The sequence below is a fragment of the Melopsittacus undulatus genome, chromosome 6, assembly GCF_012275295.1.
Source record: "Melopsittacus undulatus isolate bMelUnd1 chromosome 6, bMelUnd1.mat.Z, whole genome shotgun sequence".
Taxonomy (NCBI): Eukaryota; Metazoa; Chordata; class Aves; order Psittaciformes; family Psittaculidae; genus Melopsittacus; species Melopsittacus undulatus.
Genome location: NC_047532.1, coordinates 9,443,476 through 9,471,446, shown reverse-complemented (window position 1 = coordinate 9,471,446; position 27,971 = coordinate 9,443,476). Strand labels below are relative to the sequence as shown.

General features: G+C 43.6%; 1 protein-coding gene across 1 annotated transcript; it reads right to left on the bottom strand.

The window, feature by feature from the left end:
* Positions 1 to 27,765, bottom strand: ANKRD13C (ankyrin repeat domain 13C). The gene is made up of 13 exons (XM_034063750.1): positions 27,211 to 27,765; positions 20,039 to 20,080; positions 16,194 to 16,298; positions 15,137 to 15,222; positions 13,877 to 13,922; positions 12,754 to 12,820; positions 11,142 to 11,286; positions 9,991 to 10,122; positions 8,442 to 8,603; positions 7,629 to 7,708; positions 6,335 to 6,433; positions 5,378 to 5,478; positions 1 to 4,262 (listed from the first exon to the last, which is right to left on the bottom strand). The coding sequence occupies exons 1-13, from the start codon at positions 27,560 to 27,562 to the stop codon at positions 4,132 to 4,134; spliced, it is 1,548 nt and encodes a 515-aa protein (XP_033919641.1). The 5' UTR covers positions 27,563 to 27,765; the 3' UTR covers positions 1 to 4,131.
* Positions 27,766 to 27,971: the final 206 nt, after the last annotated feature.

The window sequence follows — 27,971 nt, the reverse complement described above, 5'->3', positions numbered from 1 at the left end:
TTCAGAATCCAACAGCGTATTTTGGTCTTTATTCTAACAAATGATACAACCAAAAGTTACGATTAGTGAAGGAAAGTTAAAAACATGGACCCGGACAACTGGTAAAATGCAAAAAAGTGACATTTGTTTCCATGATCATTACAAATTGTAAGGAAAAGAAAGGTGAAACTGCAGCATTACAGGAGGTTTGTTAATACAGGTTAAATAACGCAGTTCTCCTCGATGGACTACAAACCAAGAACAAAGACAGTTAAAAAACCCAGACACTTGCTTGGAATATCAGCTCCACACAGCAGGATCCCAGCACCCAGCTCTCCAGAGGGGTTTGGAACAAATCGTTTCAACACACACAAACCAGGAGTAAAGTGAGTACAGTGACTGGAACAGCAGCTCCTTGGAAGGAAAAAGAAAACACATTCCCTTTGCCACCAATTAAAGCACAAGTTTGGAAGACCAGGAAAAGGTTTGGTTGGGAGAGCCCTCGGGATGCTTTTCCCCTCATTTCTTATTTGTTTAGCAAAACACACGGCTGGTTTTTAGTATTTGCTCATAGAGAAACCCTGCAGCCACCAGGGAAGTGGTGAGATCAGAGCAGTGCTTGGACTCCAGGTGGGTCCCCACCAGCCCTGGCTGGAGGTTTCCATCTCCAGAGCCATCACTCAGCACTGTGTTCACTTCTCCTTGCACCACCCTGCACCTCAGCTGGGTGATGCTCACCAGAGCCCTGTGAGTTCCCTTCTGCCCTCGTGTTAGGCTGGATGGCACCAGGACCAGCGCATCCACAAAGGTGGTTTTAAGCACCAGGGTCCTTCTCCCATTCCAGGCATCCGGTTGCAACAAGTCCCTAATCCCTGCACAAGCCACATTAACAGGTTAAAGCTGACAGGCTCCTCAACAGGCGGTGATGAGAAAATACCCATTGTCCAGGGAACCAAACCTTCCCTCAGCACCCAGCGTGGTCTTAAGGAAAAGGGGAAAACCAAAAGTGAGCTTTTGCCAGCTCAGTACTGCCCAAGGGAATACATTTCCATTGGATATCCCAGCAGGCGATGGGATGAAGTGGAGGAGGCAATGCCCACAGCACGGCTGTAGACGGGGGTTCTCTCCACACTCTTCACCCATCCGCAGTGCCAATGCACAGACACATCCACACTGACAACACACACTCATCCAACAGCACAAACCCCAGCAAGCAGAACAGATCCAAGTGGAGAAATGGGTCCAACAGCCCCAGACACGTGTCCTGAGCACCCCTGCACCCAACACCTGGGATGCTTCAGGCACAAAACATCACTGAGTCAGAAGGAAAGGTACCGAGAGGCAGAGCCCGAGGCTCACTGCATGCGCTGCTGCAGGGCCTGAGCAGGCACTGAACACAGCGTGCCTGGAGTCAGGTTGTTACAGCAGGGGGCAAAGCAGCCGCAGGGGATGCACACTGTAATCACCTAAAGGCTGCAGCCACCCAGCTCTGTGCCTGCTCCCACTCCACGTCAGAGCGAGCCCTAACAAACAGAGCAACCACTGTAAAGTGTCTGCAAACCTGAAAAGGTACCAAAGTTGTTCATGGTGTGATCGGGAAGGTCAAAAACCCCCAATCCTGCAGCCAGAGGCCTTGGAAAGCACAGAAACTGTTCCCACACAGCGGTGGGCTCCAGGTCAGGCACCTCCTGCTCCACCTGAGGCCATGGGGTGTTCCCGAGGCAAAGGGACATACATGGAACCGTCCTCTCATGGGGCTGCACAAAGAGCTTTGTTCTTATTCGAGAACCTAGAGTCCAGGCCATGGTAGTCACTGCATCATCACCTGAACAGCCCCAGCTCCGAACACTCCCTCCTCTGCCAGTGAGCTCTGCGTGGCCGTTGGGAACAACCACAGTAACAGGAAATGCCTGGTTCCAACCCTGCAGACCAAGAACAGGATTTCTGACATTCACCTCATGGAGAAACCTCCTCCTGCTGCCACTGCAGAGCAGCTCAGTGCTCCTGTGCCTGCTGCCACTGCAGAGCAGCTCAGTGCTCCTGTGCCTGCTCCCACTGCAGAGCAGCTCAGTGCTCCTGTGCCTGCTGCCACTGCTGGCACCCAGCACAGCCCTGCGCGGGGCTCCTGCACAAGAGGCCGCAGCAGAGCCCAGGCTGCAGCCCCACTGCCAGAGCCCTGACAGGGTCCCTCAGTCTCCACATTGCAGCTTGGCCTCTCTCAGTGAGCTCTGCTGAGCCCAGCAGGAGCACTCAGAGGGTGCTGGGTTATAGCACAGATGTGAACACCTCAGGAATTCATAATTACTTGGAAGAACAAGTTCCATCATTCCTACCGAATGATCAACATCTGCTACTGGCACAGTACGTCAGGAGGTTCTAAAACCCCGCATTACCCTTTGCTTTTTCCCCCTATTTTCCATTTGAATTCCGTGCATCGGTCACAGCGTTTCCCATCCGTCCAACCTGAAGGTTTGTAGTGATGCTGGAAGAGGCTCAGCCTCTGTTCTCATTCTCACCTCATCTGTGCTCTCCTGACAGCAATTCCCTGGGATTCCACCTAAGGTGGATCCTGCACTTCCCTGGAGCTGCCTCTTTGGATTCTATGCAGATGGGGCCACAAGCTTTGCAGGAACATCTGCTTGGGATGGGTGTTCCCTGGGCTGCCGATGCACCTCACAAGCCAGCTCCTATTGCCCTGCAGTAAGTCACCTCCACTCATGACCTGCATGGTTAGTTAGGTTGGGTACCTCTACTAAGCATGGCTGGAGCTCTCTGTTATGAAGTTTGATATTTGACTCTATGATTTCCAGAAAAAAGTTTTAACTACAGTGCACAAAGAATATAATTTTGGAAATATTTACAGTTTTGTACAATTACACCACAGCACTTTAAATGTCTCAATACAAACAAATAGCACCATTAGCCTTTTGCACAAGTTCTTTCTAACAAACTGAAAAAGCTGGATTATTGTCAAATTAAGAGACTGGAACCACTTGGAATGAGAATAAGCTCAAGAGGCCAGAGTACTGAAGCACCTACCTACAAAATAGTAAGAGGAAGGAAATTAAACCTGGAAACATCCTAAGCATCTGCAAATGAAGTCTTCCAATGTGAGCTCTATTCAATGTGCACTACAATTAAACTAACCTCAAGAGAAATAACTTCTTGTATGAAGGTTTAATGCTCAAGTGTACTGTTTTAATAACTCTTTCTATGCACCCCATGGTTCTGAGTGGCCGCTGAACAGACACGAGATGACCTAAACCATTATTGAGCAAGTCTCCTACGTGGATGTGAAAAGAGAAGGAAAAAGGCGACAATCTCTAGCTAACAACCCCCCAAGCATGTTCATCAGCACAGCACCATGGGCACAGCAGGGATGTCCAAGCCAGCGTGATGAAGAAAAGCTGAGCATGAAGCCAACACAAGAAGGGTCAGTGAAGAAACAAAGGGTTCAGAGACACTGATAGCACCAGAATGGACTGCACTAAGGTGCTAGAGGAGGTACCTTATTCCCTGCAGAGCAAATGCTATCTCTGAAGTGTATTGCAGTGTGAAAACCCAACTGTTTAATGGTTACCATTTGGTTCATTCCTCTACAGAAAAAGCATTCCTTCTAATATACGTTCAGCTAACATTCAGATTACTGAACTATACATTGTGATATGTAGTTTACAATCCATGAAAACAAAGCTTGAAAGAATACAATATGGTCAATCATAAGCACGGTGGGATGATGCATAGGGATAATATCCAGCTAAGACATGTCAACCTGTACGCTAATGGTCCGAGAGTGCTTTTTGTATCACCAAGAAATGTATAAAATTTAAAAACAAATGATAGTCCTCACAGCTGCTCAGTGACCCCAGGGCCATCGGGGTGGCACCGCCACGCTGCAGACCTGCGCCGAGACAAGTGTGAACGACACATCAGGAGACTTGCTGGAAATCAGGAACTACATTAGACGCCCATTATAGTGAGTACAGTACATCAGTCATTTGATACATGTTCCCTTTTCTTCTGTGTTATTAAGCTTATTCCTTCCTTCACAACCCACTTTTTCTAGCTCTATCTGTGGGCTCTTTTTGCAGCCTTTTGCTTTCACTGTGGTACGCTGGTATTGGTATGTTCCCCATTCACCTTCCAGTTTAGTTAGAGATCAGGGAAACGGCTGGGGTCCTCCTTGTAGTCATCAGGAATAGTGAAGATGGATTCATCAAATTCATCGTAACGGAACTCCTGAAAAGTCACAGTGGCTGTGATGGTGGGAAATACAGGAATATCTGGACAGGAAGCAAAACAATACAGTGAAGGGCAAAGAAATGCAACTCTGCCAATAAGCACCTACTGTTACTCGGGGATTTGTAATTTCAGACTTGGTGGAGACATGGAAGCTTGTTTGATGTTCAAAGCTCTTTAAGAAGGGGTTTAAAGGAAGTTACTTCAGAATATACCCAGATACCCTGAGCAAAGAAACAATATCCATCTCAACACACCCTTCCAGGAACATTTAGTAATATAAATCCAATGGTTTTCATTTCCTGCTGCAGACTGACATGAAAAACAAGGTGCTGTGAACATACAGATGAATCTGTTAAGACAGAGGATATTGGCCTCTAAGATAACCCTGCCACAGATAGGCTTCCCTTGAGCAAATGTACGTGAAAAGATGAACCTTTCCCATGTTTGCTTTGACAATACCACCCTTTTCCAATCTGGATTGAGCTTGAACACTTAAGACTTATCCTCAATAAAACTGGTCCTGCCCAGACACTAACTTTATGAACTCAGCAAAAATTCAATCCTCAATAAACAGAGCTGTGCAAATGGGATAGGAGCAGAAGAGTCTGTTCAGGCTTGTTCAGCTTAAACAGCTTACAGGGATGACAGAAATCCTGTCACGCTTAGAAAGGTGTTACACTTATTACTTCCTGGCAGTTTATGCTGTGATAATCTATACCATGACTAAACTGCTTTACACATTTCCATTGGTTAGAAGTGTAACAGTTTCCTCTATTTTTGCAAGTGAAAAAACCAGTAATCATCAGTAATCCTTGAGGAAAAAGAAACATGAAAATACTATAAACGGCTTAATTCATTACTGAGATCAGCTTTTAATGCAAGGACAATTTAGCAAATCTGCATCACTCTTACAGCAAACATAAGGAAAAAGTAAATAACCAAGCTCTCTTCCTGACTAGGACTAGATTCACCTTTCAGCTGCACATTTCCTACCTGATGTTACTTCCACAAACATAAATCTTACTCCTGAAGTCTACAGCAACAAAGTTTTTATGTAGGAGTTCTTTTCCAAAACTCAGCAGAAGTTGTGAATATATTGCATGAATAAATACACCCATTTGGAAATATAAAGCCAGAAGTGTTGTAGTAATCTTACCTAATTTCACAGGAAAGCCTGGTGGAAGCTTCATTTGAACAAATTCCCTAAGTTTGTTAAAGTGCTTGAAGGGTGCAATTACTTCTAAAACATTCAACAATCTGAAAAAAAAAACCAGATTTCATAATAAATTCCCGTTTCACAGCTTTCCCTCTAGAGAAGAGGATGTAACTGTGCTAAGACTTGTTACAGGCAAATACATTCTAGAATTCTGTACACACAGGCACATCAGTATCGTGATGTTAGTCACAAAACAGTTCGGGTTGAAGGGACCTTAAAGCTCCTCCAGCTCCAACCCCTGCCACAGGCAGGGACCCCTTCCACTGCAGCAGCTTGCTCCAAGCCCCTGTGTCCAACCTGGCCTTGAGCACTGCCAGGGATGGGGCAGCCACAGCTTCTCTGGGCACCCTGTGCCAGCGCCTCAGCACCCTCCCAGGGAAGAGCTTCTGCCTAAGAGCTCAGCTCAGTCTCCCCTGTTCTGGCAGCTTCAAGCCATTCCCCTTGGCCTGTCCCTACAGGCCCTTGTCCCAAGCCCCTCTCCAGCTTTCCTGCAGCCCCTTTAGGCACTGGAGCTGCTCTCAGCTCTCCCCTTCAGGAGCCTTCTCTTGTCCAGGCTGCCCCAGCCCAACTCTCTCAGCCTGGCTCCAGAGCAGAGCTGCTCCAGCCCTCGCAGCAGCTTCATGGCCTCCCCTGGACTCAGTCCTACAGGTACATGATAAACCTGGTCAAACCTCTCTGGTTTGGTAATAAGTTAGATAAGCACTCAGCTCTTCTAATAACAGGCACCCCAGCACTGAGGTCTCTAATTTGGCAGTGTATTTGCTTAGCAGCGTGACTTCAGTCATATGTTTTAAGCTGTTTTCCCTATCTGAAGATATGAAGAAATTTGTAGTTCAGAAACACATTAAAACATTTCTTACATATTAATAACATTCATGGCCACTTATTTTCACTTACGATTCAATTCCTAAGGGAAATTCCTGGCTCATAGCTATTGTGGCTTTAAAGGTTTTCTTGCTTTCTTTGCACACCAGCTCTCTACCCAGATGAGGAGCTCTGTAAGGGAAGGGGAGAAAGTCAAAGTCAGTTTTCCTCTTGATGAAACCTCAGTTTTAAATGAAACTAGACAGACTCAGGTTTGAAAACGTCAGTAAAGAATCCTTTCAGTAAAGCAAATACTTTAAAAGTAAAAGTAAAAGTCAGCAAACACCTTAATTCAGGTTACTGTGAGCTCTGCTAAATCAGGAGACAAGACAAAAGCAGTGTGGAGAATGACTTAAAAATCTTCATATAATTCCTCATGAACATTACATTAGTGAGCTCTACAGAAAGACATAGCAGATACGTAGAAACACATACAGCTGACTTCAGGTGTGAATTCAAACAGGCTGTATGTGAACAAAGAATCAGGTTGAAGTAGAAAACGGGTCATCTTATTTCAGCCTAAAACACAATGCAATCTCAGAAAAAAAGTTACTCTACAATCACTGCAAGGCAATACTGGAAAACACAGGACTGCTACAGGACAGGTAACAAACAACATAACCAATCTTTTCCTCTTTTGCTTTATAGTAGCTAGAAACCTGGTTTTCCCATTAAACTCCCTTCAGTTAATCAGATTATTAAAGAAAGCAAAATCTTACATACATATTTTTGCTCCAGTAGCAACAGCTGCTCAAGCATAGCCTATTTATTCTGCTTGAATACTCATTCCATTTCAAATATACTGAAAATTAAACTAGTTAAAACCCCCAAAATCCCACAACAGATCCATGTCTATCTCCCCTCTGGCAAGTTAAAGCCATTCCCCTTATCCTGTCCCTACAGGCCCTGGTCCCAAGCCCCTCTCCAGGTTTCCTGGAGCCTCTTTAGGCACTGGAGCTGCTCTAAGGTCTCCCCAGAGCACAGCAGAGGGGCAGGATCCCTTCTCTGAGCTGCTGCTCATGCTCTAGGGGTGCAGCTCAGCACACGGGGAGTTCTGGGCTCAAGCGCACACTGAAGCCAGGTCTTTGGGAGCTTCTCAATAAGCATCCCCAGGTCCTTCTCCTCAGAGCTGCTCTCAACCCATCCTCTGCCCTGCTTGTCTCTGTGCTCAGGATTACCTAACCCAGGGACATAATATAAATAGAATATAAATACATAACGTAGATAGAATATAGATAACAACAAACCAACCCAAAACCCCACAACCCCAAGCCAATAATCTAACAGTATCTACGGACATCAGTGCCAATAAAGCAGTAATACTCACTTTCCATTTTCAGCAGATATGTACTCTTCCCATGTAATTGTATTGGGTGATGGAGGAGTGAGGGACTGCCGTCTGACAGGCTGTTCAGAAAAACAGGTCTTAGCTCTGTATCTTTCCTTACAGGCTCTTACAATTTTGCCATTCAAAACATACAACTGTTCTTCCACTCTACACAGAACAGCAATACAGTCTACCCAGTCTGCGGCTGATACATCACTGGGCTTTCCCATCTCCTGCTCTCGCTCTCATAGTCTCCATTTAGGTATTTGGCCTCAAACTGTATTTTACATAGATGTTGGCTGGTTTAATACATCAGTTAATCAGTCAATTCAAGTGTCAATGACAAGCAACAAAGGACAAGCTAATACAGACATAAATAAATTCCCAGATGACGTCTGGCTTGTTCTGAATAGCTCTTGATTTCATGGTGATAATAACATGCTTAGCTCCGTTTTAATGAAGCTAAAGAAAACCATGATTGAAAGCAAAGCAGAAAGGCATTCTGAACCATAAACATTTTGTCTAAAAGAAGTTACAGTGATCTGCCACAGCCAAACCCATCATTTTTTACTAAGAGCCAAATTAAGACTGAAATATCCATTATAATCACAGACATTCCTGAATGTGTGCACTAATGAGGATAATTCATTAATGGATCACCACGATAATACTTGTAAGTCATATTTACTATAATAAATTAAGCAAATCAAAATGGAATAAAACCATTATCTAGAGATTCTGCTAAATGACTGGTGTGAAGGATTTTTCTCCTATGCACAAATACATATACTGTGAAGAATTACTTGATTATACCTCAAAATTTTGCTCCATTAAGTTGCCACCTTTACTGAGGCTCTCCATGATAGCTTTATTTCGAAGAATATCCTCCTCACTGAGATGTTCTCTTCTTTTCCTTGACTCCAATACAAGTCCATTAACCAAGTAGAAATCTGCCAAAAAGTTTCCTACTCTTTCCTGCAGGAAAGGGATTGGACATTAGCAACTCACAGAGATAAAATAAAACTATTTAAATTCTTGTATATCCAGATAATTGCACATCAGTGCAATAACTTCAGGACTGAAATGCTGTCATTCACACAACCAATCACATGAACTGTCAGTGGACAACCCCAGTAAGGTCTGGACAGCACAAACATAAGGATTCCATCATGAGCAGGTATTTTGTACCAATTACAATTTTAAGACAGAAAGGATTGCTTAACAGTTTAAGAGTGGCCAAGGGGAATCTGACTGAAATCTCCTTCAGCGGCAAGCTGGGTTGAAGGATAATTTACAGGTGTAGAATATAGAGTTATGTCTGTCCTGGGTTCATCAGTAGCAGTCAATTTTTCTTTTTCTTAGGTAGCTGGTGCTGTGTTTTAACTTTCAGCCTGGGAACAGAGCTGATAACACCAATGGTTTTAGTTGTTGCTCAGTAATGTTTACACTGACCAAGGACTTTCTGAGTCTCCTGCTCTGCCAGGGAGGAGGTAGGGCCCGGAGGAAGCAGAGATAGGACACCTAACCCAAGCTAGCCAAAGAGGCATTCCATACCACAGCACGTCATGGCCGGGGAGGTAACTGGGAGTCCCCCGGAAAGGCTCGCACTCTTCCGGATTGGGCTCGTTTCAGCAGGTGGTATCATATTCTCTTCCCTTGTTATTTCCCTTATCATTATTATATTGGTAGCAGCAGCAGTGGTTTGTGTTATGCCTTAGTTACTGGGGTGCTCTTATCCCAGCCCGTTGGAGTTATATTCTTTTGGTTCTCCTTCCCATCCCTCCGGGAGCTGGGGGGGGGGAGGAAATAAAGACTGGGGGAGGGGGTGAGAGATTGTGGTTGTGTTTTAAACCATGACAGTTCTTTTTGGTGCCCAACGTGGGGCACGAGGGGTTGAGATAACAACAGATACAACCGGATTCAGTCACTAGTCACAATGCTGTTTTAAACCATGACAGTATCCAAAAGGATATCCAAAAGTTGTGCAACACTAACTCAGATGAAAACTCAGAGGAATGGCACTACCTGAACATATGCAGATAAAACCAAATTACTTCATAGTCACAAGATCATGATTTCGTACTCAAAGAAAATACCACACTGGCCATTTCAATTTCTTCACAGCTGAAAACTCAGACCTCAGTCAGATGGATAACACAGAAAGGAACACTCAAAGGGAACTACACACAAAGCTCCCATCTCCCTACCACTCTGACACAGGAGAGCACAGACTTCTTACTGCACACCCCAGAATGAATCTGCAGAGGCCTCATACTCCTACAATGAAATAACTTTTATCATAAGGCTGTCTGCACTATTTTGTCCCCAGTAATGCAGCCTGTGAAGTTTTCTGTCTGCTTACCGTTTTGTCTTCTCGAAACAGCCATCCCGTTTGGGCACGTGTGAAGGTGATGGATTTGGTTGATAACGTTGCTGAGTAAATATCACTGCTCATCAAAATGTCAACCTCCTCTTCTGTTTCCATCTCAGATTCCTGGAAGAAAAATTCCCAAATATGAACAGAACTTAATAATGATGATTACTCTTTTTTAATATATTTTTTATAGAAGAAAAGAAGTTAGCAGTAAATCAATAAACCTCTTCATTTGGAACTTCTCCCAGAACCAGTGTTTCCTGAATTTTCAAAAACTCTTTTCTTGGCCAAATGGTTACCAATAGTTTCATCTTAAATATTACTGAAAATAAAAAACTGCCCGAGGGGAGACTGAGCTGAGCTCTTAGGCAGAAGCTGTTCCCTGGGAGGGTGCTGAGGCGCTGGCACAGGGTGCCCAGAGAAGCTGTGGCTGCCCCATCCCTGGCAGTGCTCAAGGCCAGGTTGGACACAGGGGCTTGGAGCAAGCTGCTCCAGTGGAAGGGGTCCCTGTCTGTGGCAGGGGTTGGAACTGGATGAGCTTTAAGGTCCCTTCCAACACAAACCATTCTAAGACTCCATGAAATAAAGCATTCAAGTGATTTATCCAGAAGCTCAGCAGCCTCTTTTTGCATGCAAAAAATCCATTTCTGTACGTAACTGGTTGGTAAAGCAGTAAATTAAAACCTTGACTAAAATACAAGGGGTCCAAGGAGTCATATCTTTGTTCTTGTTAACAACTGAACTGGCCACAGGGTGATGGAACAGATTCCAAGCATTGGCAAGGAAGTTCAAAAACCCACCTGGGGACCCCCCTACGGAGCCCACTGGAAAGATTAAAAGTAGCACACATCATAATTTAGAACAGATTTGCCTGCCCAGAATGATAATAGATTTTTCCAAAAGGTTTACATTCCAGCTTTTTCCTCATTTCAAAGTTTGCATTCAAGAGCACTGTTTATCACAGCAAACTTTCATGTCACCTATACAGCTGAACTTATAACACCTGAACAAATCCTTTGGTTTGCATTTCCTTGGAGCTTGTTGGGGTCTTTCCGAGAGGCACATTTTGTTTAATAGGACTTCTGAAATGAAATTCAAACTTGAGCTATTTCACAGTCTATGCTCACACAGGACTTTACCTCGTGATGTATTCGCTGGTAAACTTTTTGTTCATTGTCTAAAACTACAAAAGATTCAGAGGGTGCGGCATCACCATTAAAAATGAAGCTTAAATCCCCTCGTTGGCACTTCATGTCGGTAAAGTCTATGAGAGTTGTGTCCAGCCTGTGAAAACACACCAACACAGGGACACATAAACACTCAAATACACTCGTAGGTTCAGTTTTAAAGCAGAAGCATTTTTATTTGTTTAATCACAACCAAACACACCAAAGCCTAAGTTTTAATACAACATTTCATAAGTGAAGCCTGGATGCTGAAATCAAATTGCTATCAATAATAAGTTCCACATTATCATATCTCTACCATTATAAATGCATTCCAAACTATTATTATGCCAACTTCAGAGGAAAAGGTAACATCTTCTTCAGAAAACTTTATTCCCAAACTGCCTGCATGTAGAAGTGACAGAATTTATGTAGCCAGTGCTACACATCGAGAAATACAACTACTCCATGTCAGCAGCACTCTATTCTGCAAGCAGCAGCCACTGATGTGAGTAACAATATTAGGACATGACCCAAATTACAAAGACGACTAAGAAACAGACTGGGTTTTTATTTGACTCATTTTAGTTACTATTTCTACTTTTTCCCCTCACCAACACAAAAGAAATGCTTCTGCTGACCTGAATAACTAGAAGATGGAGGCAAGGACAAGGACCTCTCTAGCATTTTATATCTATTATTGCTAGAATATCTACTTCTTTAACAAAGATGGTTGAAGAACCTGAATTTAGTGACCACTTCATCTCTAAGGGGTGATTGCTTAATAGTCATCATATATTGACCTCTGATTTGCAGAATCTGCAGCTATTTCCACTCAATGCCAGTCTCACAGAAGCAGAAATAGTCTCATAGCACGCAGAAATGAGAAGGGGAAAATGGGCTCAGACTCAAATTTGACCTAAAAAAAAAAAAACAGTTCCCACACCTGTGCTAAAAGCTTTAACAGAACAAGGCTTTCTACAGATTAAATCTTCTGAATCATATTATTGGGGTTTTGTCTATTTTAGATTTTGGAACCTGAAGAAAGAGCCAGAAAAGACACTTAAATCCAAATGCCCAGACTAAGGAAGTTGAAGGAGCAGAGCATGGACAGACTCCTGGAAGCACTCTATTGACCTTGTGAATCTGTCACATTAAGTTTCTTAAAAAGAGAAACTACATCACTTTTTCTTACGACAGAGACAGGAGCAGCAACTTTTCTCCACAAACTACTGAAAGCTCATTTCTTTGAAATTTTATTAAAAATACCAAATTCCTGTTTTTCAACTCATCACTGTCATGTCTGATTGATAAAGCCTTATACAGCTCAACTGCTTTTCTTTTCCATTTTACGTGACTCAGGAACTGAAGTTAAGCTGAGATCAATAGAGTGGGGAAAAAAAAAAGAGAGTCTGAAGTTCAAACCACTTCCTGGCTCTAACCACCAGTGTGCACACACAAGGCTGTTGCACCAACGCTTGCACGCTCCTCAGTGACTTCTTTCAGTCCACAGTGGAATCCAGCATTTTCCCTAGCACACGGATGCTTATGACTCAGATAACACACACTGTTAAATCAGACTTACCTGATATTTATACCTTGTTTGTGTATTTTACATGCATCAGAAGGCAGAATTCGGGAAAGTAAAGGCACTGAAGGTAGGAAGAGAGAACATAATCAAGACACTGAGGTTCCTCTGCAACGCATTTCTATTAAAACTATGCACCAAACTGTGTATCAGTTTGAATCTCTCATTTTAATATATTGGACCCACTTTCCATTATGATCTCAATATAAATATAATTGACTAATACCAGGGTTATTTCTATTCAATACTAATACCAAGGTTACTTCTATTCAATAACTGCAAAACTGATTTGTAATTGTACAGGCTGCTTTCAGCATCAGGACATAATTTAAAGTGTCCTCAAGCACAGCTAAATCATTTATAAAACCCAATAACTCATCTTCTAACAGTTTGAAATCTTAATTCTAGGATTTAATAGTTTACTTAATATATTGTTCCAACTGAAAGCCCAGCTGCCATTAAAGCTGAACACCCACAAGCAGGGGAAAAAAAATCCAATGCACTAAAAGACCAAGCAAAGACAAAAGCACTGGTGGAACTGAGAGGCCATACAGAATTCTAAGATGGACACATGGGACTCCAGCTCTCCTTACATTTTTGCTCATTTATTTCTATTTTTCTACTCAAATAAGAGGAGGTAGAAGGTTACACAGTCCCATAAAAGAATCATTAAGGTGAAGCTCAGGCTTGAAGAACATACCACACAGCTCCACTTAACTAACAGTCACCACTCAAAGTACACGCTGAGTTCAGGAAATTAAATGCCTCAACTCAATTAAATTGTTCAAACTAATGCTCTGTAGTGACACAAATCAACCAGATACAGATATTTTACTTTTCTAATAATCCATTTCCTAAAGTAAGCAGCAGCTTGTCCTACACACACTGTGTCATTGGATTACAGAATAAAATTCAGCTCCAAAAGTGAATAAGCAAAAATACGAGTAAGCAAAAATAGCTCAGAAAAAGAGCTGTCCTCTTTTCTTTGTAATTTAGATCTTGAGCACTGAATGGTGAACTTTCCAACATGCAAACCAATTGATAATTTGAGCTTGAGAGAACAAGTATGCTGAAGACAGATTACATTATCTCCCTGTGAAGGGAATATGCAGTTGCTTACCCCAACTTTGAAAATCCCAGTGAAGCTCTAGATAGAAGTCACCTAGCTGAGATGAAAAGAACAACGTATTAACAAGTTTTTCAGGCTAAATGACAAGCATAAAATCTGCTGACAGACAGGCAGAAGCTAGGCTTTGCTGACAAAGAAAACTTTAACATTAGTATTTGAATTGATACTGGACTTAAACATTTCTGAAGCTTTAGCTAGGCTAGAACCAATGGTAACATTTCACAACTCATTTGAACAACTCTTTAAAATAAATAATAATTTACACAGCTATTAAGTAGTGGATTGTAAAAGACTTATTGTAAATACATGTTTAAAAAAACATCTATGCACCTCTGCTTGCTTTGATTGATCACATCGAACCCCGTGGAATTACACGTTCTGGCTTATATTAATGAGTCAAGTATTAGCTAGGAGTATTCACATAAGCAAATCTCAATCTGCCTTCTGGAAATATGCTTAATTCATTATGTAAAAGCTCTACCTTCATAAATACCTGCCAGCCAACTCCTTTACACTGTATGCAAAGCAAAAGCAAAGGAAGGGGTGACTTGATTAAAATTAGCAAATGTTGGTAGTACACTAAGGTAGCCACAAAATTCTACTCCATGCAGCTCCAGAACACGCCTTGCTCCAGCAGGAATAAGGAATGGCAGAGTTGTTTGATTAAAGCTGCATCTGTTTTCTGCCTGCTCTTACACAAAAACTGAAAGCTTTTCACTCCTAGACAGACGGCAGGTTTAGTTTTTTCTTGGATCAATGAAACTGGCAGAGCATATTTATAGAGGATATCACAGATGCAGTTTCACTTAACTTTTAAGATGTCTTAAGTTAATGAACCCATGCAAAGAGCTGGTTTTCTAAAAATCCATTCATATTTTACCATGAGTAGGCAGGAGCAGCTCACCCCACCTAAAGGGAAATTAACACCTGTAAAAAGTCCCCTTCCAGATTTCTTGGTGGCATTATTCACCCAAACAAAAGATTTTGGAAAGCCTTAAGAATCTAATGAAATAAATACAGATTAAGAATACAGCCTTTAACTTTTGGATTGCAAAGACCAGAGGTCTGCCCTACAGAAACCTTTTATGGAAAGTTTTAGAAGCTGAGAAGGCTTTCAGCAACCTGCTGTAGTGGAAGGTGTCCCTGCCAGTGGCAGGGGGTTGGAATTGGAGGAGCTCTAAGGTCCTTTCTAACCCAAACCATTCTGTGATTCTATGATCTGTTTTGTCAGCACAACTGCTTTGAACTTACCTCTTTCAGGGCTTTTAATAATCGAGGTCGCTTTTCTTCAACACTTTCCCTGGACTGCTGTTTGAGCTTCCTTAGGAGTGCTGAAACTAAACAGAAATTAACTGTCAGGTAAATCTGTTCTATTTATTTGTAGGTTTATGACAGGTTGGTGTCATTATTTGAGACCTAAAAGAAAAAACAATGCAAAGGTAACATTTCATCAGACTTCAGAGAAATTAACCTCAAGTTATAGTAATTATACACAGCCTTCTCTGATTACAACAGGGAGGAAAGACTCAATAATTACTTAGAATATGAAGGATACAATCATGTCAAGACTGAGAACATACCTGAAGACCTTGAAAAGGTCTTTGACATGCACATTAATAAACATGTGATACACATGTATTATTGAACATGAGCCTATAGATTGCATGAGATCTACTCCACTGAGGAACTTCTTTAGTAGTGAGGAGCTGACATGCAGAATGTTGGTAGTATATTACAAACTAGTGCATTAATATAGTAATAGATCTGAGTTTTCTGCTATGGCACATGGTAACATATAATACTATGAACATCCACTAGTGAGTAGCAGTAAAATAATTTCCTCTTTACTACTTCATATCTGGAGTAAGTAATCACTGTATTTGCCCACTGGCCTGTTGAGATGCAATATGAAAGCTACATCCCATTGCCAATTGATATATCTGATATATATCTCCATATAACTGATACGTATGATCACATGAAGCAGTTCTAATTGGATGATCCTATACAGCTAAAATCCATTCTGACCTTGTAACTCCAATTTTAAATACAGAATGCTGCTTTATAGCTTCTACAATCACTTCAAGCAAAATCTTTACTTAGCATTATGTATTCTAATGCAGTATCTTTCTTATCAAGGAAATGGACATGTGTAGAGCTTGTCATATCATATTCAGATAGAGAAAATATTAAAATAAACTCTTCAGACAACTAAAATAGGCATATTATTAAAAAACCCCAAAATATAGCTTGAAAATCTGTTTTCCTGTTCTGTATAAGGCCTTAATAGGGAAGCAGGGACTCTTACTCATTTGTCTGTCTCCATAGCTGATGGCTTCTGCAAGAGGGCTCCATCCCTGAGCATTTTTCACCTTTACTGGAGCATTATGGGCTAATAGCAAGTGGGCACATTCTGTAACAAAACAGTAGTTGTTATTTGCAATAAACATCAAGGATGTAGCAATATCACTCGTAATAAAGGAAACGATAATAAAGCAAAATATTCAACATATAAAACAGTTTATCAAAGTACATATCTGGATCCTGAGTCAGGCTATAGACAAATAAAACCCATTTATGTATTTATAGCACTTCCCTGATAAACTACTGGCACTAAAAACATAATTAGTGATTAACCACCGATTACACAACCACTGAGGAAACATCCCTTCTGCTTCTTGTGGTTTGCTTTTTATGAAGCTGTATGTCCGTATGTGTACACAGACACAAAACTATGTAACAAATACTTCTAAAATATTACATCAGCTCTACTTAATGCACATATCCACGCACCAAGACACACTCTGTAAGTCTTCCACACATGGAAGTTGTGCGCATGCTTCCCTCTCCTCTCCATCTCAACCCCCTACACCCAAAGGTCAATGGTAAACTGGTTTGCTAGAAATCTGCATGGAAATGGAGACTTAGGTAAGTCCTGAGAACTGCATGTGGATTGGTAGCAGAGGAAGCTGTGGCACTAACACATCTCTGCATGCTGGGACATCCTGTGGCATCTGAAGTGAGCAAACAAGCTCACTGACCAAGGAAAGCCTCACAGTATGTGCATGACCAACTGTACAAATAACAGGTACTGTAGGACTGACAACATGGGTACCTGGAGCACATAACTCAACAGTCCTGTGCTCCATCAATGGACAGGCACACTTGCAATGTGCTCCATTTCTCACCAGCATCACCAGTAACAGTGAGCATCAGTGCTAACCCTGAGAGTCACCATGCACATGCTGTGCTGGTAAAGCAACTCCCACATTTCATCAAAGCCACACACATTCCTAGCAGGGACACAGCTCAACCTGCCTTCCCTTCTCTGTCTATGGGTAAAAGGTGATGGTGGAATAACAAGGAGTCCTTAAAATTAGGGAGCACAGAAAGCTTTGGTGTTTCCATGTTTTGAATAAGCTGTCTTCATATGAAACCGTTCTTCAGTTTCCAACTACAGAAAGTTTCCTCACCACATCTCATTAAAATCAACCTGACCCATCTGCAAATGACAGAGCAGCACAAGCTGGAGCTGCAGGCTGAAGAAATGTCTCATTATGAACAGGATGGCCAGGCAGGAGGATAGAGGAACTTCCTGGATTATTCTCCTGCTATAGGTGTTACAGGAAACCATACCAGTCATTCCAGATGCAACAGTTATGAGTCATCAGCAAGCACAGTGTTTAGGAAGGAAGAGATACCTCACTGATGAATATACTATCTTCTGTGGTAAATAAACAAAAGCCCTGACTACTCTGTCAGCACAAACAGAGATGTATTTTTATGGTTGCTTAAATACAGTGCCAAATGCAGTAACAGCACTGCACAGCGAGCAGGCAAATAAGCCTGCACTTACCAGCCAGGTTACACTGCAGTTAAATAAACAGGATGCAAATTCACCCTGCCCTTCAGAAAATCCTGGCTCTAACACTGCTACACACAGCTGAACAATCCATAGGCATGACCTGGAAAGACAGAAAATTGACCCCCAATATCAATGAGACAGACCAGTAAGGAAGCAAAGGACCCAGGACTCTTGGTGATCAATAGCTACACAGGATTTGAAGTCAAAACAGTAAAAGCAGGAATTATGCTCGATGCTGTGCACAAACAACCCTGCTCTAGGCAAGCTAGACAGAGGCTTGCCACAAGCATCCTAAGGGATTTAGGGCTTCACCCACAGGATGATTGCCTACATGGAAAGAGGCCAAGAGGTGAACTGCAAACCGAAATCTAAAATATGTGGTCAAAGAGAACAGGAGAGGGAAGAAATGCCTCTCTTTGCTGTGCTATACATGAGGATAACTCACTGAAGGAACCTGTCTGCACTGAATAGATTGCTTTTTATCCTAGAGCTGAAGCATAAAGTAACCAAAATATAAGAGATACTTAGAATAAATATTCAGCCATACTGAATTAAAGTTAGCAAATGCTTTTCTACCAGTTTTATCAAAAGCATCTTGGATCAAAATTGTTTGTATTCATTAATGCGGTATGATACTGTTGTAGCTATATGGAATGTGTCCCTTCATGACAGCTCATCACCTTTTAACCAAAACCACTCAACCTCTTCTACACCTAATGACCGTGACAAACTAAAGCCTGAAACACACACACTGCTGGTCACCATTGCTTGACAAGACAGAGTAGTTACAGAACTAAAATGTACCTTACAAAGAAATGCCTTATGTATGGCTGAGAAATGAAAGAGGCTTCTGCCTCCATTTCTTTCTGTTGATCCAAGCCTCTAGCATAGAACACTCACTAGAAAATAGCAATTCTGATGAAGACCCATTTTTCACTGAAAAAAACTCCTATCTGTGACTTGTAAAACACATTTGCCTCACTGCTGTCACAAAAAGTGTTCGTACAGCTTCTTTTTCTTCCCTATTTTACTGATTTATTTTAAAAGTACCCCAGCCTGGACCAGTATCAGCAGATTTCAGCAAACTCTACTGCCTCTTCTCCTGCATATGTCACGTCTTCCCTTCTTCCTTCAAAATCACTTCCTGCTCTACCTCTCAATTATCATTGATCACTTCACAGGTGTTTCCAAAATGTCCTAAGATAAATTATTGAACTTCCTGCATTCCCCTCTCCAAACCTGCCAGGTGTGTTGGTTCACAGCAGCTCTCTCATGGAGCAGTACCACATACCAGGCACAGGACTCACAGAGCTGAATGACACTAAGCTATTCCTGCTGCAGCAGTGAAATGTAACTGCCACAGACACTGAACAATCATATTCCAGGGTTCTTCCCAGTCTTGAGACATGTCTATGTCCATACTTCCTACTTGAAGCAGAAATATAAATCCTGTGCTCTGAAATTCTGCTGTAAAGAACTCCTTGAAGGGAATCTGGAAAACTGGAAGCCATGGAGAATCATTAGCCCTGCACCTGTCCCATGCCCCTTACAGGGCTGTCTGACACCTGAAGGGACAGCTAGGCAGTGAGTCAGGAATTCCAATCCAGTGAGTATGAAATCACAGGTGAGAGGTTCCATTTCCACTCACAGAGTCATTTTATTCTAGAGGATGTTACTCTGATTCACTTCACTGGGAAAGAGCAAAATGGGGTTATTAGACACCTCTAGTGAACAGGTCAGCAACACACAGTGACACTAATAACCAGAACAGTGCTGACTAAAAGAAAGGGTACCACCATACAAACAGGTATTAGTAACCCTTCCATAAATGAATTGCAGAGTAAGATAGAGATCTGTCTGGATCAAGTCCCCTGCCTACACATCCTGAGTACATCCCTCCACTTCAGCTGCTCGGGTAGGAAAGGGGAAGCAGGCGTGCAGATGCTTTGAGTTGTTTCTCAATCTTCTACTATGTTCCATTTCCCAATTTCCTCTTAACTCTGCAAGAAGAGAGGAGCTGGGTCCATCCACTGTTGTTGTTCTAGACTCACGAGGAGTCCAACAGCTACAGCGCCTTTCCACTGTACTCCATCCACTACCAGGCTCCTGGACCTTGGACTGAAGAACAGCTCTAACCTCATCTCCAACTTTCCCCTTGTAAATTCATACGGTGGCTTCTTTTCAGAAAACCTCAGCTTTCAACCAGAAACACAAGATCAAACTTTTTTCTTCCTGACACCAGGTCTCTGAGATAATTTAAAAGCCAACAAAATTCATGTTTTACCTACCTTTATGTCCCAGCATCACAGCAAGATGTAACGGAGTGTTTCCTAAAATAAACAATGAAATAAAAAGATGTTAGATTCAAGGTCATAGAATCCCAGACTGGTTTGGGTTGGAAGGGACCTTAAAGCTCATCCAGATCCAACCCCTGCCACAGGCAGGGACCCCTTCCACTGGAGCAGCTTGCTCCAAGCCACTGTGTCCAACCTGGCCTTGAACACTGCCAGGGATGGAGCAGCCACAGCTTCTCTGGGCACCCTGTGCCAGCGCCTCAGCACCCTCACAGGGAAGAGCTTCTGCCTAAGAGCTCAGCTCAGGCTCCCCTCTTCTGGCAGGTTCAAGCCATTCCCCTTGGCCTGGCCCTACAGGCCCTTGTCCCAAGCCCCTCTCCAGCTTTCCTGCAGCCCCTTTAGGCACTGGAGCTGCTCTCAGCTCTCCCCTTCAGGAGCCTTCTCTTGTCCAGGCTGCCCCAGCCCAGCTCTCTCAGCCTGGCTCCAGAGCAGAGCTGCTCCAGCCCTCGCAGCAGCTTCATGGCCTCCTCTGGCCTCACTCCAACAGCTCCACGTCCCTCTTGTGCTGCTGCCCCAGAGCTGGATCAGGGCTGCAGGGGGGGGGGGGTCTCCCCAGAGCACAGCAGAGGGGCAGGATCCCCTCCCTGAGCTGCTGCTCACGCTCTGGGGGTGCAGCCCCGCACACGGGGGGGTTCTGGGCTCAAGCACATGCTGAAGTCAGATTATGGGGAGCTTCTCATTGACCACTGACCCCAAGTCCTTCTCCTCAGGGATGCTCCATCCAGTTTCCTCCAGCCTGGGCCTGTGCTGGGGACTGCCTCAACTCAGGAGCAGGCTCTTGAACTTGTTGAACTCCATGAATCCACTGCAGTTCCTTCAGATATTTGCACATAGAACTCAAACATGTTAAGAAACCTGTTACATGATCCATCCACGGAATACACTACAATATACCAAACCAGTTGTGTTCTTCTGAGCAAGCATTTGGATTATACTTGTTAGAATATATATATATATATATATATATCCAAAACACATTTCATGGACCAAGGGAAATTTTTTTTTGGAGTGACATCTTGAAACTTAAGCCAGCCAAAGAGGCCCAATTGTATCTTCAAGACGGAGGTAGTAACAGAAACCTCTATGCTTCTCATGGTCTGAAGAGTCTGATACCTTACAAAGAATGACATATCTAGGCTAAAAGCTACTCAAAGATATGACACTGATTAAAAATTTAAGAGCCTATTTTATTAATTTTTCATAGTTTTAATACAAAATTTTCACTAATACAGTATTGGACAGATTGCAAAATAACAGCAACTTCCCTACAAAAGCCCTTTTTGGTTGTTTTGGTGCTTTGTTTCCAAAGACAGCTTCTGAGATTATCAGCAGATATTACAAATATGAGCTTGTTTTCCTGGCTACGCATATGACACATTCTGTACTTCTGCTATTAAATATGCACTGTGAGGTACAGAGGGTTGATTTTCTGGATCAGTGATGCTACCAGAATTCTGGCACATTTTATTGATGTAGCTTGCATTTAACTGTATTGCTCCGTTTAAACATATAAATATTTTCTTAGTGGAGTTAAGAGAAAAATCACTGGAACACCAGTCATTTGCAACTACCGCAAATGCATTTGATTTTAGAGTTATTTTCCAGTATCATGTTAACTGTAAGTACTTGCTACATGTAAAGGCTGATGTACTGTACACCTAAAAGATGCAATCCAAGAACTGAGAGGCTTCTATATGAAGTAATTGCCAGCATACTATAGTATCATGAAATGTCTGATCAAGATAGGCAAGTAAAGGCAGGTTCCAAGTGGTTTTGTATGAGCTATTCGCGACAAAGCACCGATAATTCTTGTGGGTCACTAGCAACATCACAAACAGCTCCAGCCTAGTTCATTATGCACACTCTGAGCTAACCTCAAATTGTCTATTAATAGATTTCATCACATCTCTGAGCCAAGACACAATGTAGAATACCGGATGCAGGCACTCTTTGTTAAGTGACTGAAATAACGTTATTGAGGAACAGACTTGAGAAGGAGCCAAACCACGTGCTCAGAAACTTCAAATTATGGAAGCCAGGGGTAAACATCTTCCTCACCTTATCAAGCACTTCAATGGGATACATATATATATATATGTGTGTATGTGTGTGTATGTAAATTCTTCCCTGTGAGGGTGCTGAGGCGCTGGCACAGGGTGCCCAGAGAAGCTGTGGCTGCCCCATCCCTGGCAGTGTTCAAGGCCAGGTTGGACACAGGGGCTTGGAGCAAGCTGCTCCAGTGGAAGGGGTCCCTGCCTGTGGCAGGGGTTGGATCTGGATGAGCTTTAAGGTCCCTTCCAACCCAAACCAGGCTGGGATTCTATGTATATATAAAAATAGCTCTGCACTAAGTTTTCTCTTACATTAGTACACCTTAAAATTAAAAACCCACCCCACATTTCAAAGGGTGAATAGAACAGAGCCAGACAGCTCCACCAGCTATGACAGCATGGTGTAACGGCAACACCAAACCCAAAGCTAACCAGGCCCCTAACAGCTTTCCTGGGAATTCTGTCAGATCTCATTCAGCCCATAAGCAGAAAGTGCAGCTGTGCAATAGCACACATAATTTCAAAACTCCTCTGGAGCCAGTTCTGAGGAACCTGATCTAACTCAGCTGTTATCTCTGTTTTGTGCAGGAGGTTGGACTAGATCTACTTCTGAGCAACCTGATCTAACTCCAGTGTTATCTCTACTTTGAGCAGCAGGCTGGACTAGCCCACCTCCAGAGAGCTCTTCCAGCATAGATTTTTCTTTGATTCAATGTTCTTTCAAAGTATGCAATTCAGAAACTAGACAGGAAATCTGGATAGAGCAGATGAGGGGGAGGAAGAGCAGCAGGCAGAAAACCAGACAGTGCAATAACTGATAAAGTACAGAAAGTGGAATATCTCAATTCCAGAAAGAATGAAAATATAAAAAGCTATTTATGATGAACCTGAAAAGAGGTGACATCCTGCTCGCTGGTCTTTAGCCAGAGAGTCCCTGGCAAGGAGAAGTCAAAGGTTTAACAAACAGCAGTGAGGTTAGCTGTGGTACCAAAGGGAGAGGAGCACAATAACAGGTAAGCCAGGAAAGCTCCTTTAGAAAAGGGGGTCAGGAAGAGAAACACACAGAAAAGGGACATGATGAAACTTCTCACTGCCCTGATAAACTCCCCTCCAGACAACCCTCAATCTGGACCAGCTAAGCTCAGCAAGCATGGATACAACAGTGTGTGGCCGCTCTGAAGAGCCTGGTGGCAGGACTGTGGATGGGGTGGTCTAACAACACACATGCAGCACACCAAACCCTGTAAGCACCACAGTAATCTCATAGATTTCTATTCCATCAAAACTCCACAGCTACTTCAGAAGAGAACCTCCCTGACCAAAAGAAAGCAGTCTCAACAACAGCTAAGGCACACTGCTAGCTTTGGGGCACCCAAAAGTCAAACCTAGAATGGCATTTTGCACAGCTCCACCACTAACCATCTATCTGATAGATCTGGGTAAGTCTTGATGCTCTTTGGGCCAACAAAATGAGGTTTATCAGTAGCAAATTTAACTCCGACTTATCAAAATGAGCCATCTAAACTGTGCAAGGTTGTATGAGAAATTACAGTCGAGGAATCCCTCAACTCATAGAATGTCTCCATGCAATCTTCAGGTTCTTCCCCACCCAGCAGGAAAAAGGGAAGAGCTGTTCAAGCAGACAGCAGCCAAAAACATTCCACACATTTAATCTCAGTAACGTGGCTGGCTCACAGACACAACGGGTCAAGTTAACTTCTACTGCTTCAGGAGAGATGGGATCTGAAGGTGTAAACCCAATTCCAGCAGCTGCTGAAACAGAGACCCACCATCATGATGCAGAAAGTCCCAGACTGATAAATTAATCAGGACCACTGTTTACAGGGCTCAACAAAAACCACTCCAATGGAATTCTCTTGCACTGCAACCTCAGGATCCTAAAACACAAATGATGTTTAGTTGTTTGATCATGGCAAGAACAGCAGTGGCTCCTCTAGACACAGCCAGAGCACAGAGAATCATTCTAGGTAAAATGAGTGTGATGAAAACACACAGTGAGTTTTAACACTATTTTTCCCAGCCAGTGCACAGCACAAGTAGGCATTTCTGGCAGGATAGGCAAGAGGGTGGCAAGGGCAGTTTCACTTCTGCCAGTTGCACAGGATGAGGTTTTCCAAGAACACCAGCCCAAGCCACAACAGTCAATATTAGATTCCATAAAAACAAGGGGCTTTATACAAGACGGCTGCTGGAGAGGAAGAGGAGGATGCAAAGATACAACTGCATGCTTCACCTCGTGAAGGTGGAATAAAGAGGGCACTCTAATGAAGTGGCCGATGTGTCATTCTGATTACTTCCGTGCAATTTAATCATAATGACAATGTGTTTGATATGATCACTTGCAGACATCGACTGGAACGTGAATGGGCACATACTTCAGCAGCTGCAATCAAATTCATTATCTTTTGGCAACAGCTTGAACCGTCACATAAACAAATCTCACGTTTCCTTTCCATCTAAGCACGACTTCATCGACAACTATAGCTTTGGGAAATGAGCTTGTACACTTCCCTCCCCGAGTCACTGAGCCTCCAGGGCCTTATTCTGAGAAAGCAGTGATACAACAGTGCCTGAAATCCTACACATGCATTCCAGGGCAGGCAAACAAAACCCATTTGCACAAAAAGACACATAAAATACAGCACTTCTCTGCATGTGTGTGCAGCTTTTAACCTTTTGTGAGGCATCTGGCACACCTACAAAGAAGCTGAGTCTGTTTTCCAGAGTACTTCAGCAAGATGATTTGGCTATTCCAAAATACAACATGGTTTCATTCTGAATATGTGTTAAAGTTCTTAAATGTATATTATAGTACACGTAATCTAAAAGGGATAAAGGCAAGCTTCTCCCCAGAAACTCATTGGTTTTGGAACAATGATGCTGGCATTCCAATGAGTAATGGTTTTTGAGGTCAATTTAGAGTGCACCAGGCTGCATGCCATTTACAGTCACAACCATCAGCTGTTTTATCTGAACACCAAGAGTTTAACACTCTACAGAACCTGGCTTTTCTGCACTTAACCACACACTAAAAATTGGATTGAATTATAAACACTGCTACAAGCAGTTCTTTTTCCCCTTTCTGACTTCCTTATCATGCACTGGGATTCTTCTGGCTTATTTCTGAGTATAATATCTACCCCAAACAACACACGATTCAGATATGTAAACAAGTGACAGATGGATTCAAACAGAAGGAAAACAATAACAAGGAAATACTAGTCAGGCCTTTGGTATGTCAGGTCATTAAGAGGTTTGTTATTGGGGTTTATCTAAAAGTTTAATAGTAAAGAAATGCTTAAAGTAAAAATTTGGAGGAAGATAATGAGACAGAAAACCCCAAAGCATTGCTACTGAGAAAGCAGAAAGATCTTCATTTGAAATGTATATATATGTGGTGCATATATATATATATATTAAAAAAGGATAGGATCAGTGTTTGTGATAGACATTGAAGATGAGAGTGGAGCAAAGATGGATCAAGTAAAGATGTTAAACTTGTGATGACGAGTTACTTGTCAAGGAACTGGAGGAGGTGTAGGGGAGAAGTCAGCAGAAGGAATACACCAAGTGACAGAATTTCTTCCCCAGTCTGCTGCTTTCATTCTCCCAGTATTTGCTGCAGCCTTTGGAATGAAGACGACAGGATAAATATATCCGTAGCTATATTTACAGCAACGTACTCAGAAAAATGTTATGACAGTTGGAAGAAATACTCCTCCCTGCCTTGATTGAGGAAACTGAGCTGTGTATTCCTCCACATACATTAGCCTGTGTTTCAGAGAGCCCAAAGTTATCACAGACATAGCTTTTAATTTCCAATTACCCTGTTCTTCCCATTGTGCTAATCCCAAAGAGGGTTCTATCTTAACCTGCCTTTTTACATAAGCCAATTAAATAAAACAAAGGGAACATTTATCCCTTAATCAGAAAAGGAACATAACTGCACCCTTTAATCACAACTTCCCAGACACCACACAAATGATAACTTAGCATTCTTCAGCACAATGTTACTCTTAAAATAGGTAGGAAACTTAGAGATGAAAAACATGAAACTTAAGCTGACTTGACAGGCTGATTCAGTATTTTTAAAAGTAAAATATTTCCCAAATTAAATACATGGATGCCACATCCCTGGCAGCACTCAGTCAGGATGGAAGGGGCTTGGAGCAACTTGTTCTAGTGGAAGGTGTCCCTGCCTGCAGCAGGGGGTTGGAACGGGGTGAGCTTTAAGGTCTCTTCCAACCCAAACCAGGCTGGGATTCTCTGTTATTATCATAAGATGTCCTAGCAGGATTTAAATAGAATCATTAAATGGTTTGGGTTGGAAGGGACCTTAAAGATCATCTAGTGAGCTAAATATTTATGCATTAGAGAGTGGCATGATGATCATATTTCTACCTCTATTATTGCCACTTCTACGTCCAGACCCAGCTTGGAGAAGAACAGAGAACAAGATTTTGTCTCTTTCAAACCCCTGAATTAAAACACTTAAAGAAGAAAAAGGAAGTTTTGGGTTTTTACCCGGGAAATAAAAATCCAAGTTCCAGCAACAGCCAAAGAACCCACCCTTTGGGGTACTCAGAACCTCTGAAAACAAACAGGCGATGCTTCATACGGTTGGAAAATATAGGATTTTTTCGTTAAATTAAGTAGGTTTCAGGACACAAAGAAGAACCCGTCAGAGGAAGCTCTCCCACCATTACGCTGCTACAAAAGCTAACACTGTGCTCGCTCCTATCGCCAAAGCCCCCTGGATTTTGCTCAGAGAAGCTGTGGCTGCCCCATCCGTGGCAGTGCTCACGGCCAGGTTGGACACAGGGGCTTGGAGCAAGCTGCTCCAGTGGAAGGGGTCCCTGCCCGTGGCAAGGGACTGGAGCTGGAGGAACTTTAACGTCCCTCCAACCCAAGGCATTCCATGGCTCTATGCTTCCCAAGCGTGCTGCCGTGCTCCCCCACACCCGGCAGGGCAGCGGGAAGGGGCCAGGGAGCTCCCACAGCGCGGCCGCCCACCCCGTCCCTCCGGCCGCTCACCGTGACTGTCCTTCTGCCCGATGCCCTGCGTGCGGATGAGGGCCGAGAGCCGCCTCACGTCCCCCTTGAAGACACACTCATGCACCGGGAAGTGCGCCGGGCACTTGTCGGGCTCGGCAGAGGGGCCCGTCCCGCCGGCTGCCGGGCCCCCCTTCAATGGCAGCCGGTGGTGGTGGTTGCTGAAGATGCGGTGGCCGCCGGCCCGGCCGCCCTTCCCACTGCTCCCGCGGCCGCCGGTGAAGATGCCCCCGGGAGCGGCGGCCGCCTCCTCTTCGCCTGGCGCCAGCAGGTCCCCGTCCTCCTTACTGGGCTTATGGTCCCTGCGCAGCGAGCGCAGCTTCTCTCCGGTCATCGCCAGCGGCCGCCCCACCAGCGGCGGGGCCCCGCCAGGCAGGCTGTCCGCAGCTGGGCCGGTGTCGGTGCGCTCAGAGCCGCGGCGGCAAGCCCGGTCCCGGCCGCATCCCCCGGCCGCAGGGGCCCGCTCAGCAGCCCGGCGCCGCCGCCATCTTGGTAGCTTGATCCCGCGAGAAGCTCAGCACGAGGCGAGACTTGCGCGGGCACGCGAGACTGAGGAGTGTGGCTGAGGAGGTGCCCGAGGAGGAGCCTCCGGTACCGCCCCGTTACCGCCCCGGTACCGCCCCTCGCCCCGCTCCCCCCGGCCTGGCGGGGCCGTGGGAGGCCGGACCGGTAATAGCCAGGCCTTCAACAGGTACAGGAGCTCGCGAGCAGCCTCTGGTGGCCGCCGCTGCTGCGGTGAATGC